At 44.0% G+C, this 17098-nt stretch overlaps 1 protein-coding gene across 2 annotated transcripts in view; it reads right to left on the bottom strand.

Moving 5' to 3' along the window:
- The window catches only part of BTAF1 (B-TFIID TATA-box binding protein associated factor 1), a 95829-nt gene that overhangs the window by 32070 nt on the left and 46661 nt on the right, over positions 1–17098 (bottom strand). For both annotated transcript variants that reach the window (XM_074959097.1, XM_074959096.1), the window contains exons 22-25: positions 15987–16140; positions 15793–15902; positions 14401–14602; positions 7273–7421 (exon numbers count right to left, since the gene is read on the bottom strand). In XM_074959097.1, the coding sequence (XP_074815198.1) occupies positions 7273–7421; positions 14401–14602; positions 15793–15902; positions 15987–16140 (615 nt within the window). The remainder of the gene's footprint in view (positions 1–7272; positions 7422–14400; positions 14603–15792; positions 15903–15986; positions 16141–17098) is intronic.

Raw genomic sequence — 17098 nt, forward strand, 5'->3', positions numbered from 1 at the left:
AGTTCCTGCTAGAATCCAGTTTTTCCTGTTTGTTCAATTATTTCATGCTACCATGCTGCACCAGTAAGTGTTCACAGAAGTTATAATAAATTAATTCAAACTCTTGCAATATTTTAGTTAATATTTGTTTGAAAAAGGAAATCAAGAAGGAATTAAGTGCTGAGATGGGAGTTGCTGGGTTCAAGAACCTATGCCAGCACGCTGTCCTTAGTCTCCTTCCCCCACCCCCACGGTTTATGCATTCTCTTTTCCTACTTAAATGATGGTTTGCCATCCAGTCATTAACACAGATATTAGAAAAAGCCATCTCAGTTTCCTGGGTTTTATATTTAAAACAAATTAGAAGTAAAAGTCTGTCTAAATCTTTCGGGGGAAAACATTCAATTCTAGTCTGAATGCATATACCCTTCAAAAAAATATAGTCTTTAATCAAGTTTTTATATAAAAACTTGAAGTGCCTTATAGAAGGGCTAGCTTTTAATTCTAGTTCCACCGCCAAGCACAGCTTTGCTGTGCTCATCCCAAGTGTTTCGAAACAAACTTGAGCAAAAATAACTAAATAAAGTCAGTCCAAACTATTAATCTAGTTATTAAAACAGCTAGCAAGGGCGCTCAAGTCTCTATTTTTTAGAATTAAAATGTTGTAGCTTTAGTTTTTTATTAAAGATCTTCCTTTAAACATATTTTAGAATGAGATTTGCCAATATCCAAAAAATTAATGTTTACATTTAGTCAAATTCCACAGAACATGTCTGTAGAATTAAAGCAGTTCAGATAGTTTCTTCAAAAGATTTTTCTAATTGGAACTGATAATTGTCCAAAGGCTCAGATATTATTCTTCATGAATTATCTAGACATTTAATTTATTAATGAAGAATTCTGTTTTACTTATTTATAACCTTTACACTGAATATTTAATATGAATACATGCAACTGATACAATTGTCTAACCTTACATCCTTGTACTGCATATTCATTAAATTTCATCCAATGAACCGTTTCCCCCTATGCTTTTTCTAAGTCCATTGAGTGAGTGGATTATTCCACTGGTATGAGAGTCCTACTTCAACGTGAGATTGGAATGAATTTTGCTCATTTGTACCAATTTGTGATTACTCAAATTTCTGTACCTCCTTTAAAATGAAAGGAAAAAATTAAAAAATAAAGGTAGTTTATACATCAACATTAACGGTAACAGTGATTTTTTTCTTAGAAGTTCACAAACAAACAGTTCAGAGGAAGAGAAGGAGAGTACCAAGTATTGGGCCCTGGGGAACATCAAAAGGTGGCTGAACCCTAAAGGAAATGCAAATGAATGGCTAGGAATACAGAATCACCAAGAAAATACAGTACTCCAGAAGAACAAGGAAAAGGAAACGTGGAGCAAGAGAGTGATGGACACTGTAGTGTCAAAGACAACAGATAGGAACACCGGGGGAGGGCCTCTGCCAAGAGAAGGTCACTACTAAAACTTTAGTGAAGACAGCCTTTGTGGAATAGAAAGCCTAAAAGCCAAGTAGCAAAGGGTTAAAGAATTTTAAAAGGGCAGGACCAGACTACTTCCTGCTCAGGGAGTTTAGAGGTGAAGGATGGGGCAGTAGTTAAAGAGGCAGAAGTAGTCAAGTGAGAGTTCCCTCAAGGCAGGAGAAACCACATTTGTTGTTTTGATCGGCTCTGTCCAGTGATCACATCACTCCTTTCCAACCTCTTTCATAAGCTTTTCCCCAAGCCCAACGGTTTCTTCACTGAAGGGATCTAAGTCAAACAGTTCTGAATATCTCTTATATTGTTGGCTTATTTGTTCTGAAAGCCCAGGTACATTTGGTGTCCAACTTTCCCTAGGGATGTGCTTTTGGGCAGTCTTCCACATCAGGAGACAAATTCTTCATAGTGCTTATGTGTAGCATTAATATTACAGAGTGATTCATCTAATTCAGAGGGAAAGCCTTCCCAAATCAGAAAAAGGTAATACCTTTAGTTAAACTAAATCTTGTTGACAATTCTCAAAAGACTGCAATTCAGTGATTCATACATCACTGGTGAAAATCCAGTGTAAGTGAATTTTGAAAATTGTGTTTTATTACCATCTACTGGTGAAAAAAATAAGTTTCTCACAAACATAGCATTTTCTAGCCTACAACACTGGGGAAAACCCTAAAATATACAGAAATAAAAAGAGATTTAATGGTGTTAATAATTAAAAATCAAGATCAGATAAAACGGTTACCTACCTTTTGTAACTGTTGTCCTTTGAGATGTGCTGCTCATGTCCATTCCATTCTAGGTGTGCGCGCACCCATGTGCGCAGTTGTCAGAGACTTTTGACTTAGCCATATCTGTAGGGTCAGCTGCAGCGCCCCCTTGAGAGCTGTGCTCATGCATTGGTATATTGGGTGCGGCCAACCCTACACCCTCTCAGTTCCTTCTTGCCAGCAACTCTGACAGAGCGGTAGGAGGGCGGGTAATGGAATGGACACGAGCAACACATCTTGAAGAACAACAGTTACAAAAAGGTAGGTAACAGTTTTTTCTTCGAGTGCTTGCTCATGTCAATTCCATTCTAGGTGACTCACAAGCAGTATCCTTGGAGGTGGGCTCAGAGTTCACAGTTTAGCAGCTTGTAATACTGCCCTACCAAAGCCAGCTTTGTCCCAGGCCTGGTGGGTAAGTGCATAGTGGGACATGAATGTATGGAGGGACGATCAGGTAGCTGCCCTATAGATGTCCTGGATAGGGACTTGGGCCAGAAAAGCTGCCAAAGAGGCCTGCACCCTGGTCGAGTGGGCAGTTACAATTGCCAGGAGTGGCACTTTTGCCTGATCATAGCAGCAGTGAATGCAGGTGGTGATCCACAAAGAAATTCTTTGAGCAGACACTGGGCGACCTTTCATCATCCTACCAGCCACTGAGACGAATTGCATCCACTTACAGAATGGCTTGGTGCTTTCAATGAAGGACAACTCCCTCCTGACGTCTAGGGAATGCAGCCTACGCTCTTCCTCCGACTTATGCGGCTTTAGAAGAAAAAAGAGCCAGATAAGTAAGTGTCCTGGCCCATATGAAACGAAGAGACCACCTTGGGCAGGAAAGCAGGGTGTGGAGTCAGCTGGAGCTTGTCTTTGTAAAAGACTGTTTAGGTCAGTTCTGAGGTGAGCTCCCTAATCTCAGAGACTTGGTAGGCAGATGTTACTGTAACCAGGAAAGGAGAAGGAGAGAGCAGGAAGCCAGAGGCTCAAAAAATGGGGTCTTGTGAGCCGTTACAGCATCAGATTCAGGTCCCATGGAGGAACGGGATCCCTGACATGCGGGTAGAGGCGCTCAAGGCCCTTGAGGAACCTGGCAGTCATGTCCTGGGCGAAAACAGACCTTCCCTTGAGCAGCGGATAGAAAGCCGAGATAGCCGCCAAGTGGTCCTTGACAGATGAAAGGGACAGGTCTTGGAGACTGAGATGCAGAAAGTAGTCCAGGATTAACTGCAGTGAGGCTCACTCAGGCTGAACGCCTTTGTGCGAGGTCCAACAGGCGAACCGCTTCCATTTGGCCAGGTAGGTTGCTCTGGTGGACAGCTTTCTACTGTCCACTGACCTGTTGGACATCGACCGAGCACTGCTGCTCCTGAGCATTTAACCATGCGGGAGACTGCCATGGTTCTAGGATAGGAGGTCTGGCCTGAGCAGTAGCTGCAACGGACTGGCCAGGGAGAGGTTCAGGAACAAGCCAAACCAGTGCTGGCGTGGCCCAGCTGGCACTATGAGGATTACCTTTGCCCTGTCCTGCTTGATCTTCATGAAGACTCTGAATTAATGGTACTGGGGGGAAGGTGTAAAACAGAGCCCCCGACCACAGGAGCAGAAAAGCATCTGAAAGGGAGCCTCTGTCGATCCCCAGAATTGAGCAGAAAAACATGGCATTTCTTGTTCTGTCTGGACGCAAACAGGTCCACCTGGGAGTTCCCCACTTGTGGAAGATGAAGCTGACCACTTCTGGATGGAGGGACCTCTTGTAGCAAGAGGCCATCTGCTTTGTGCTCGGGTGCACCCACAAAATGACTGCTTCTGGCCTCCTTGGTTCTGGGGGGTGGGGGTGGGGGTCAGACTGAGCAGACTAGTGGGAAGATGATGGGTGTTGCTGCTTAGATCCCTTGGTCTCTGTCCTTCCTCTTGCAGGAACCCAGCTGGGGAGTTCCCCAGGGCCTAGACTGCAGGGGTGGAGGAGGCAGAGGGCGTAACAGCTTCCTGGTCTGCTGAGGAGTGTGAACGCCCAAGGAGCAGACGGTGGCCCAGGAGTCTTTAAGACCGTGGAGACTTAAGTCTGTGAGCTCGGAGAAGATCCACACCTCTTTGAACAGGAGGTCCTGAATAGTGGCCTGCATCTGCTGGGACAACCTGGACGACTGCAACCAGGAATGGCACCTCACGGTCACCATGGAGGCGACCACCCTAGCCACTGAGTCAGTAGCATCCCAGGCCATTTGGAGGGGCCCCCTTGCCACCGCTGTGCTCTCGTCCATCGAAGCAGTGAACTCCCGGGCTCGATCTTGTGGGAGGGCCTATTTGAATTTGTTAAAGGAATCTCACAGGTTAAAATTGTATCTGCCTAATAGGGCCTGGTGGTTAGACACCCGAAATTTCAGGCTTGCCATTGAATAAATCTGTCAAATAAGTCCAGTCTCTTGGCATCTTTTTTTTGGCATGACACTGACTTGGCCCTTCCTGTCCCTTTCACTAACAGCAGACAACTAGTGATGTTGCTAGAGGGTATGGATACAGATATTCAAACCCTTCTTCAGGGATGTAATACTTCTTTTCCACCAACTTCAAAGGTGGCGGAATGGAGGTGGAGGTTTGCAACAGCGATTTTGCAATTTTAAGGACCCCTGGGTGGATGGGCAGTGCAACCCACGCTACAGTGGAGGAGGATATAATGTTAAAGAGGTTGCCTGACACCTCCTCAATTTGTATGTTCAAATTAGTAGCCACCCTTGTAAGGAGGGCCTGGTGCTCCCTGAAGTCATCAGGAGGACTGCCTGTTTGGGAGGAACCCGCCACCACTTTGTCCGGTGACGACTGCACCACCTATGGAGGAGCAGGTTCCCCCCACCCCCTCTGGGGATGGCTCCTTAGGTGCTGGAGTTCAGTGCGATTCCCTGGATTGGATTCGGTACCGCGTTCCAACTCCAGTGCTGGTGGTGCCGGGGCTGGTTTGTCCGAGGGGGCCCAGGAGGACTGGTGGGAAAATGGGACCAGCATTACTAGCACATTCGCACGGGTTCCAGTACAGCCATTGAGTGGGCCACTGTCCCTGCTGCCACGAGGTCCACACCAGTCTCACGTGTCAGTGGCGAATCACCCCTCCGTGGCAAGGGGCTGAACTCCTGGTTTGACTTGGACCATTGCCCTTCTGGTGATCAGGGCGGAGCCATCAAGGCCTGAGTCTGCCAACTGATTCTGGTTGGCAACCGGCAAGGCAAGGGCGAGGACCACCACCTGCCTGATAACTGATACCGGGGGGAAGGGGACTGCTGTCATGACAAGGAGTGGCCACAGCCTCGCTGGGACCAACGTCTGCGAGACCACCTGGGTGAAGGTGACCTAGGTTGCGGCGATCTTTGATGGGAAGCTCTTTGTTCCGGTGGTATGGGGACCGGCGCTGCAACTCCAGTGTCATGTCTCGTAGAGGAAGAGTGCGTTGAGGACCTGGGCCTTCTGGTCAGACAGCTAGGATACTGTGCCAGGGTCCGAGGCCGTGGAGATGGAGATCTGAGCCTGCGGTCCAGTGACAGAGGGTGTTCCACTGCCCTATGAGGCAGTACCATGATCAGCTTGCCCCTAGATGTCAGGGTCTTAGATGAGTCTGTCACCTGATGCAGCATCTGCGGTGCCAGTTGGCCTACTTGTTCTTTAGCTACCGGGGCTGCTTCGGGCAATGAGGGCTCTGGGAGAGACCAGGGTCCCCTACTGCTCTCTGGAGTTGGATCTCTGGCCAGGCTTTGGGGGGGGGGGGGGGGAGGGGGTCCAGACCCCTATGGTACACCAATGAAGCCCCAGGGAGGGCACATGGCCTGACATAGGTCATTTGCCCAGAGCCCCTTTCCCTTCCAGTGCTGGGGGGCTCTTGTTCTTTTGCCATTTCTTAGGCACCAGCGAGGGGGAATGGTGCCAGGAGGAGCACTTTGCCCTGAAGTGCCAGCATGGTATCCAAGTGGGAGGGCTCCGATGCAGGACGAAGCGCAGCCTCCAACAGGAGGGCCCTCAAGTGGACACCCCGCTCCTTTTGAGTTCTAGGTAGAAAGTTTTTACAGATTCAACACCTGTCCTTTCTATGGGATTCCGCCAAACACTTAAAACAGCTGTGGGGGGTGTCACTGTTAGGCATCAACCTACTGCTTGATGAGCATGGTTTGAAGGTTTATACCTACAAACTATTTATACAAAAAAAGATAAACCAGTGGTTCTCAAACTGTGGGTTAGGACCCTAATATGGGTTGTGACCCCGTTTTAATGGGGTTGCCAGGGCTGGTCTTAGACTTGCTGGGGCCCAAGCCCGAGCCCCATCACACAGGGCCAAAGCCGAAGTCTGAGGGCTTCAACTCTGGGCTGTGGGGGATCAGGTTACAGGCCCTTTGCCTAGGTGGTGGGCCTCAGGCTTCAGTCCCTCCTCCTGGGGTCGTGCAGTAATTTTTGTTGTCAGAAGGGGGTTGCGGTGCAATGAAATTTGAGAACCCCGAGATAAAGACTGTAAAGAACTGTTAATGCTCTTGCAATTTGCAAGACAAGGCGCTCCAACCAACCATCACAGGCGGTAAGAAGGAACTGAGAGGACACAGGGTCAGCAGTGCCTAATATACTGACGCATGAACAGGGCACTCAAGGGGGCACCACAGCCGATCCTATGCATACCACTAAGGCAAAAGTCTCTGACAACTGTGCATGTGGGCACACACAAGCCTAGAATGGAATCAACATGAGCATGCACTTGAAGAAAAACTGGTTACTTCTTAAGGTGTCTGCAATATATTTAAAACTGTACTTGATCTTCATTTAGATTTTTCAGAGAGGTCAGCTAGGGATAAAGGACAATGTATACCATTCACTAGAATTTTGTTTATTTTCATTACTAGTATCTCATTTTTGCCTTATATACACACAGGTGCCCCTCCTAGTGACTTCTATCTGAACTGAACCTATGTGAGGGCTAAGTTGGTTCCTTGTGGCTAGTGAACAATAAGAGGACAAAAGAACACACACGTATTCAAACATAACTCCAACTTACCTCAAGGGGCATTAGTCTAATTAGTGTTGCAAAGCACTGAGTAGCCATGAAACGTACACTGTCCGTCTGATCACTCATTCGACCCAAAACTGGGACCACTAGAAGGACAATATATGGAACAATACCAACATCTAGCTGTTCCATTACAGCTGTATTTGTTATTAAGGAAACATTGTAACCAGTTCAGTACCTGCTTTACACCACAAATGGTATATTTTTGACTACTTGTGATTAGTAGTCAAAACTTCAATCATATTCTGTACATCAGCAAAATATTTGCATCATTAAGTCAACAGGAGTAGAATTTTATACAAATATATCAGGGGAGACAATTTCAGAAATGCATATATCAACTAGTTATTTAAGGATGACCCTCCTAGAAATGCTGCAATTCTTTGAAAGGAACACTGAAAACAAAACAGAGGCTTCATCTCACCAAAGGAGTTTCAAAATTAAAGTTCAAACTAAACAGAAATCATGTTGACATTTTAAGAAGTCAAATGTAGATTGACATAGACTACACATCTCCGGGAGGGGGGGAGCTCTTGCTGGGCAGCGTGGCTGGCTCTGGCATGGTAAGGGGGCGGGGGGGGCAGTCAGGGGACAGGGAGCAGTTGGATGGGGGACGGAGGTTCGGGGTGTGGTCAGGGAACGGGGGGCTGGATAGGCGTGGGAATCCTGGGGGGCCTGTCAAGGGGTGGGGGTGTGGATAGGAGTCGGGGCAGTCAGGGGACAGGAAGAAGGGGGGGCTGGATGGGGGTGGGGTTTCCGGGGAGGGGGTCAGGGGACAAGGAGCGGGGGAGGGGTTGGATGGGTCAGGGATTCTGAGGCCAGGCAGTCAGGGGGTGGGGGCCAGGCTGTTTGGGGAGGCACAACCTTCCCTACCCAGCCCTCCATATAGTTTTGAAACCCCGATGGGGCCCTTGGGCCAAAAAGTTTGCCGACCCCTGGCATAGAGGGTTAGAAATTGGATCTTTACGAATTATCTCAAAAATACTGAAGTGGAGTGTTCGTGTGTACGATGTAGATTTTTAGCTGATAATGGACAGAATGCTTTGCTTTTGAAAGTAGAACTAGTATTCATCTTGGAAAATAATTGTTTGTAGCATTAATACTATTATTTAGGTGATAAAGTTTGTTTTTGCAATATTTAGGTGATTGGAATTAAGATTGCACATTTTCTGTTGAGGAGGCATATGAATTATGACTAATGGATCAGAGAGATACGGAGGAGAAAGCTAAATTATAGTTGTGAATTGCAAGGTTTAGATGAGGTATAAACCATAAAAGAGGCAGAAAGTTGCTAGTTGTGTCCATCTATATCCCCAGTCACCACCACAAGCCTGGTCTCCCTCCCATCACTATGCTTCCCTACATATACAGCTTTTATCAAATATATAAATAAATAAAACCTAAATGTTTATATCGGAGGGAGGCATGGCGGGGAATGTGGATAGCGGAGTGGAGCTAGTGATGTATGGGAAAAATATTTGGGAGTAAACTGTGGGATGCAGGGTGGTATGAGGGCACGGATGCAACACAAGAGAGAAGAGTAAAGTGGACGCAGAGCTGCAGAGCGCTAGGTCATGTGTGGGGTGTGCATGAGGTAGATGGCAAACAAGTGGGGTGGAAGAGAGCTCCAACATACTGGTTACGGTTCATCAGAATGTAGTCTCTATCAGCTCCTCCTATGTCAGCTTAGTCCCCACATACTTTCTCAACCCCTTTGGCTCTCTCTGGTATTGCTGCATGGTGCACCAGAAGAGCTGATGGGGAAAGGTGGTAACAGGTGAGAGTTTAAGTTGATGTGAGGGACTGAATGGCGATCTGCAGCTGTACAGATGTAGCCTAGATACTTTTGATCAAGGCATCAGTACTTAAAAGCATTCCTCCATACTGCCTTATATCACCAGCACATCAGGCAGCAGCATCCAGGAATCAGAATTTCTACACAGAGGCACTGGTGCATTGAGGGCTCCCCTGGGTAGGTGACATGGCTGTTTAGCTAGAGAAATGCAAAGAAATCTGAACACAATGACAAACTTCCAAAAGTTAGTAAATTTTTTCCTAAAAAATTAACTAGAAAATTCAATTTTGCAACAACTAAGATAACTGGAGACCAAACAGAGGGATTTTAGCCCCCTGAAAAAGGTAAATTTTAACATGTCCTACACTACAGAGTTGCTTTGACACCCCCATAATATTTTTTAAAAGTTTAACTGAAGTAGCACAAAAAATTCTAGGCTGGACACACAATAGGACTAAATAGGTCCTCCGACACTGAAAACTGCACAATCCAAAGATTTAATGTACCATTACAGTGATAAGCACCAGCATACTGCTATTGCCAGAAATCTTCATGTCCTGTAGCAGATACTGCAGACTGTGATAGTGCATATCATTACTCAGACTAAGTGCTGAGTAACTCAAAATATGGAAATTACTGACACCATAAAAGGAGAAAAATGTCAAGCAGAAAAATAAGGTGGGTGGTCACAAACACACTACCAATTTTGTAAGATTTTGCATTCTGATTGAAACTAGTGAAGTAATAGCTCATTCTACTGGATACAGGCTAAAGGTTTCCCTTCTGCTTCAGATCCAGAAATCACTGTTGGCTCATTTGCTCTGTTACTTCACATGCAAATAAATCAAGATAATTTGTTTATGTTCAGTCATTTGAAAGTGAAGCTTTCTCTGGTTCTGAGAAGTTTCTACCAGTCTTCAAGATGGTTCATACAATCATTTCAATCTTTAAAATGAAGACAAAAATAGTTACCTGCCTTCTCTGTTCAGTTAGGAGGTCATTTGCTTTGGTTAGATTAGAACTATTTTCTTTAAAAAGGCTCAGAATAGTTTGGGCTTTTTCTAAGCTCTGATATTACCAACGAAAGGAGAGATTACTTACCTACACAGTAACTGGAGTTCTTTGAGATGTTTTGTCGCTATGGATGCTCCAATTCATACATGCATGCATGCCCACATGCCTTTGATCAGAGATTTTCAACAGCAGAATCCATGGGTTTGCACCTCTGCTCTACATCTCCTTGTGCTCTGGTCTGAGGATACGTGGGGAAGGGCAGACCCGCTGCTGCTCCAGTTCATTCTCTACCATGCAACTTGGTGAGAGACCAGGACTCAAAAGCAGAGGGGAAGGAGAGCAGCGAGTGGAGCACCCATAGGGACAAAGCACCTCAAAGAACTCCAGTTTCTGTACAGGTGAGTAACCTCTCCTTTGAGTAGTGGTCCCTATGGGTGAGCCACTTCAGGTGACTCCCTAGCAGTGCCCAGACTACTGAGTTAGGAGCTGGCAGGGTCTAGTACCAATTGGAAGACAGCCATCCCAAAGGCTGCATTTGCCTAGTGCCTGGAAAAATCAGGGGGTGGCCTTACAGATGTCTAAAACAGTAGCAGTTTTTAAGCAGAGCCATAGAGGGAAACTGTTCTCTAGTACAGTGGGCAGTCACCCTAGAAGAAGGGTATCATGCAGAAGCTTCATAGCATGACAGAATACAGCCCAAAACCCATTTAGACAGTCTTTGAGCAGATATATAGAAACAAAGAGCCTAGGGGAGGCTTTGGTACTATGGAGGTAGACGCCTACAGTTCTTCTAACATCCAGGATGTGAAGATCAGTTTCTTTCCTAGAACTGTGAGGTTTAGGGTAGAATAGCAACTGAATATTCTGATTAAATATGGCTGTATGAAAAGATCTAGGGTAGGAAACGAGGGTGTTGATGAAACGTCACTTTGTCCCGGCAGAAAACTGTGTAAGGTGGATCAGCCATAACGGCGCCCAATTCCTCAACTCTCCTAGCCAAGGTGATTGCTACTAAGCAGGAGGTCTTGAAAGATAAATGAAGCAGAGAGCAGCTCACCATGGGCTTGAAGAATGTTTTCATCAGAGCATTTGGGACAAAGTTGAATCCCAAGATGGTGCAGGCTCTCTGACAAAGAGAAAAGGCACATAAATGGGGTCCCAGACAGATTTTGCTGGGATCCTTCCACTGAGGGAGTTGAGAATCTTCTGCAGAATAGACACCCTCTTGGCCAAGACACCCTCTTGTGTTTGTTGGGTTCGTAGACTGTCCTGAGCTAGGTTTGGAGATATTGCAAATCAACCCCCATCATTTGTGGGACATAACAAATGTAACCTAACAGCTTACAGGCAGATCCAACCTATAGTTTGAGGACTCCTCTGAATGTCCAAGATTAGGTTGCTGAATCTGATGGCAAGAAAGCTCTGGTGGTTCTGAAATCAAGAGTAATCTCTGTAAACTTGATGCATTGGACTGGCATCAAGATAGACAATTCTAAATTCAGCCTCAAAGAGCAGAACAGGACCAGAGCCTTAAAGCCTGCAGACTGAACCTCTACAAGGGACCAGCCCCAGAGAAGCCAGTTGTCAAAGTAGACAGCTGCTGGCAAAACAAAAACACAGAATCATGTATATGTAGGGCTGGAAGAAACCTTGAGAGCTCATCTAGTCCAGCCCACTGCACTGAGGCACGACCCAAGTAAAACTAGACTATCCCGGACAGGTGTTTGTTCAGCCTGTTCTTAGAAACCTCCAATGATGGAGATTCCATAACTGCCTTTGGAAGCCTATTCCAGTGCTACCATCCTGATAAAGTTTTTCCTAATATCTAACCTAAATCTCCCTTCCTGCAGTTTAAGCTGATTACTTATTGTCCTATCTTCAGTGGACACGGAGAACAACAGATCACTGTTTCTCTTTAAAATTGCCCTTAACGTATTTGAAGACTTATCAGGTCCCTGGTCCCCATTCCCTCCGTCTTCTTTTCTCAAGACTAAACAGGCCCAGTTTTTAAAATTTTCCTTGTAAGGTGAGGTTCTTTAAACCATTTTTATTGCTCTCCTCCAGATTCTCTCCAATTTACCCTCACCTTTCCTAAAATGTGGTACCCAGAACCAGCTCAAGTGCTGTGTTGGAGGCCTCTCCAGTGCCAAGTAGAGCAGACAATTACCTCCAATGTCTTATGACTGACACTCATGTTAATGCTAATGCCATTCTGGAGTGTCTTTTTCATAACTGCATCACACATGCTCATATTCAATTTGTGATGCACTATACCCCCCACGTCCTTTTCCATAGTACTACCACCAAGGCAGTTATTCCCCATTTGTAGTTGTGCATTTGATTTTTCCTCAAATGTAGTACACATTGCACTTGTCTTTACTGAGTTTCTTCTTGATTACTTCAGATTAATTCATCAAAGTCATTCTGAATTCTAATACTGTCCTCCAAAGTGCTAGCAACCCCCTCCCCTACCTTGGGGTCATCCACAAATTTTTATAAGCATACTGTCTACTCCATTATTCAAGTCAAATAATGAAAACATTGACTAGTACCGTACCCATGACTAGGGCCCTACCAAATTTTTCATGGCCATGAAAAATGCATCATGGACCAGGAAATCTGGTCTTGTGTGTGCTTTTACCCTATACTGTACAGATTTCACAGGGGAGACCAGCATTTCTCAAACTGGGAGTCCTGACCGAAAAGGGAGTTGCGGTGGGGTTGGAGTGGTCCGCAAGGATTTTAGGGGGGTCGTGGTATTGCCACCCTTATTTCTGCGCTGCCTTCAGAGCTAGGCAGCCAGAGAGCAGTGGCTACTGGCCAGGTGCCTAGCTCTGAAAGCAATGCCCCACCAGCAGCCTTACAGAAGTAAGAGTGACAATTCCCTACAATGCCATCCTTACTTCTGCGCTGCTGCTAGTGGTGGCTTTGCCTTCAGAGCTGGGCTCCTGGCTAGGAGCCACTGCCCTCCAGCTGTCCAGCTCTGAAAGCAGTGCTGCAGCCAGCAGCAGCGCAGGAGTAAGAATAGCAGTACTACAACCTCCACCCCCTACAACAACCTTGTGACCACCACACAACTCCTTTTTGAATCAGGATCCCCACAATTACAACACTGAAATTATACATTTAAATGTCTGAAATCATGAAATTTATGATTTTTAAAATCCTATGACCGTGAAATTGACCAAAATGGAATGGGAATTTGGTAGGGCCCTACCTATGTCAGACCCCTGCGGGACCCCACTAGATATGGCCTCCCAGCTGAACGACGGATCATTGATAACTACGCTTTGAGTATGGTCATTCAACCAGTTATGGACCCACTTTACAGTAATTTCATCTAACTAAGAGACACACTAAGAGACAACAAGGCTCTGTCTCAGGCTACAGGTGGTTGAAAAGGAACTGAAGCAGGAGCGAGTCTGCCCTTCCCTATAAACTCTCAGATTGAAGCTTGAGGATGTGTAGGGCGCGGGTTTGGACCTGTAAACACTGCCATAAAAAATTTCCAATCAAAGGTGCATGGGCATGCATGCATCTGAAGAAAAGCACCCACAGGGAAAAGCACTTGAAGAAGAACGCTGCATTTGTTGTTCCAACTTCTGTTATCCCTACAAATCCTGCATTTTGGGACAAATAATTTAACACACATTTACCAGATTTCAAAAAAGACAAAAAACACTGAAGGTATCACAACTGTTCAGGTATATAGGACAGAGAGCTGTCTTACATATGAAGACAGACATGAAATAAAAGGGGTATATGAACAACCCTTTGTACATATTGTTTGCAACATGGGAATTGCCACATTGGATCACATCAGTAAGTCAGAGTCTGGAATCCTGCCTCTAACAGAGACAGATGCTTCAGAAGTACCCTAGGCAGTTAGTGGTTGCCTAATGTCCTAAGCAAGAATGTTTAAATAACTCTCCAAGTTCTTAAGGTTAGATATTATCCACTTAATAGGTTTAATTTTTTTTTGATAGTCCTATTTAGCTATGGGCCTTGATGGTAATCTGCCACAGATTCATTACATGATATGCATACAATTTTATTTTAAAAACTTGTTGCCTTTCAGTTTTCATTGGAAAGATAATCCTGCAATTCTCTTTCACACTATCTCCACTAAAACCTCAACAGGAGCAAAAAAAGCTCATCTGATGGGCAACTGAAGTGATCCAACCGGAAGCCCAGCATCCTACACTAGGATGATAAAACAAAATTTTACTTTCATTTTCTACTTTTCACACTACAGAAATTGTATTTTTTGTTAATCACACAATTTTAGATAATACAAGCAAGGATACAAGCAAGCGCTTCAATTGCACCCTCTTGTTTGGTATTGTCATCTATTGCTCCCAGCCATGGAATAACCTTCTCTAACAAAATATTCATTGTATCCATGGTAGCTATTTTGCTCATAACACCTACACAACGAGCAACCATGTGTCTCACTGCAGTGCTTGGATGCTGAAGGCACACATAAAGATGAGGCAAATGCTGTATCAACTGAAAAGAAAAGAAAAAAAAGTCAGATCTCCATATTGCGTATAAATATATTTATTTTATCAATTATTGTATCCTAGTCAATACCATAAGGATACCCAGATTAAGACTTCTGAATGCAGAGATGTCTGAGAAAACACAGTATACTGCCCATACAAACATAATGTAAGACTAATTTACTTGCACCTGGAACAAGGGATATTCTCCAGCACAGTAAGAAGTCAATTAGCAAAGCAAGACAGATGTATGAAGTTCTTAAACCAGAATTTAAAATCTAAGCACTCTACAGATAGGAAAGAAGTTTCAAACTGAAAAAGCATCTCAATCTGTGAGAGTTAAGTGCTCAGAACTTTTGAAAAAAAAATTAAAAAAAGAATAAAAAAAGTGCTTACATATTGAATTAGGAACCTAACTTGAGGCTTTTTTAAAATCTTGGCATTTAAGTTCAGAAGAGTCTTTTCAGTTAGTCATTTTCTTCCTTGCTGACTATACAGGGAAATATTGGACCACATCCTATCCCAGTCATAATTGTATTGACCACCCTTCTTTCCACTTTAAATCATTTCACATTCCTGAGTCAACTACAGCAACTGCTTATTCAGAAAAGTAGAATTAGGAAAATATATTATATTTGTATCTATACTTTAATGCAGTTTAACAGCAAAGAAGAGACAGGCCCATATGACCAGTCAGCTCCCCACAGACCATTTGGAAACCTCTGAACCAGAACAAAATACATTTAAATTCAAGGAGCTTGCTGTTGTCTTTAACACAATGTAAACTGCACTGTAGCTTGAATTTCAGATATTACCAACAACTACATTTCCAAATGGCTTTCCTCCCTCTTTATAGATGATATATGAAACAATAAGATAATTTGATTTTCTTGACCTATCCTGCACCTTGTAGATAAAACAAATATGGAATTGAACTATATTTAAAAAGGCGCATGGCATAAAGAAGGGATAGAACATGCAGCTTTCATATCTAGAAGCTAAATAAAACAAAATGCAGGAGGCGGTCTCTTTTCTTAAGGAGACTAATATAAGTGATCTGAAGAGAGTACACAAGCAACCTAATAGCAATACAACTATATAAAGAACTGAAGTATTGTAAAAAAGAACAACAAACAATGGCAATGAATGCAAATTGTTTGGTCAGGAAATCACTTTGGAGTAGAACATGCTAATTACCAAAGGGTGAAGCTGAATGTCCATTGACGCTGCTGTTGTTTCAAACACCTGTAAAGAATTGACCAACTCCTGAGCAGACACATCTCCCTTTTCCAATAAGGATTTCCGATCTGTTAAAAACAAACAGATGTCCAGTTTCAGATAACACACATGCTATAACAAAAAAACAAGAACATAATAAGAAGTGTACATACCAAAACTGTTTAGGTTAATATTATTTCTTAGTGGACCAACCATAGCATCCCAGAGATGTGGCAATCCTATTACCATTTCAGCACCGAAATGTTTAGCTATAGTAGATAAGGCAAATTCAGCTCCTCTCCTCTGTACAATATATGGCTTCTGAGCCTAGAATTAAAATATGGTTGAGGGAATAAGTAGATTAAAGGAATTTAAAAATGAAGCAAACCTTGTTACATTCAAGCAAGGTTTAAGTGTTAAATCTGCAAATTGAACAAAAAAATAAAACTAAGAATGTCCTTCCCTGGCTCAAACTTAAACAAATTTGATTGCATAGCCAATATTATACACTACTGTTCATCAAGGGGAAGACTCAGGGCTTGTCTACATGAGGAAAAGCCTGGAATAGCTAGTGCATGCTAGCTACTCTGCATGAACTCCTCATGTGGAGACTCTTATTGTGCACTAAGAGTGCCCTGTCCAATTATTATAAGCTTATACTCTTTAGAAATGTATTAAGTTAAACCACACAAAGCCATTGTTAATGCACAGAAAGTGTGTCCACACAGAAAGTTCATGAAGAATAGCTACTGGCTTTAAATTCACCCCCTAACCTGATGCTCATTAACTTCCCCACGTAGACAAGCCCTCAGAGTCTTATCTGAGCTTGCTGCACCTTTGGTGGTAGAAGATACTGAAGGACAGTTGGGGGATGCTCCAACTTTTATACCTTTGGAATCCTGTACCAAGAGAAAGGGAAGTAACTTCTGTGATTACTGCTCTCTGGAAGTTCACAGTACAGGCACTTACATTCTTTATAAGCGGTATTATGCAGGAGGGCAAATTGAACTATTTATAGTTACTATGCAGCATCCAGTTAGTAGTTCCTTCTGTTTTAGCTCCCAATTTAACAAGGTAGTTAAGCATATGCATAACTCTAAGCAGGGGAGTAGTCCTACTGAAGTCAAGGGGACGACTCACCTGCTTAAAGTTATGCATGTGTTTAACTACCTTGCTGAATCAGGGCCATAACTGCTTATGAAATTTGTTAGTCTCTAAGGTGCCACAAGTACCCCTTTTCTTTTTGCAAATACAGACTAATACGGCTGCTACGCTGAAACCTATG

This window comes from Natator depressus, chromosome 7 (genome assembly GCF_965152275.1).
Source record: "Natator depressus isolate rNatDep1 chromosome 7, rNatDep2.hap1, whole genome shotgun sequence".
Classification (NCBI taxonomy): Eukaryota; Metazoa; Chordata; order Testudines; family Cheloniidae; genus Natator; species Natator depressus.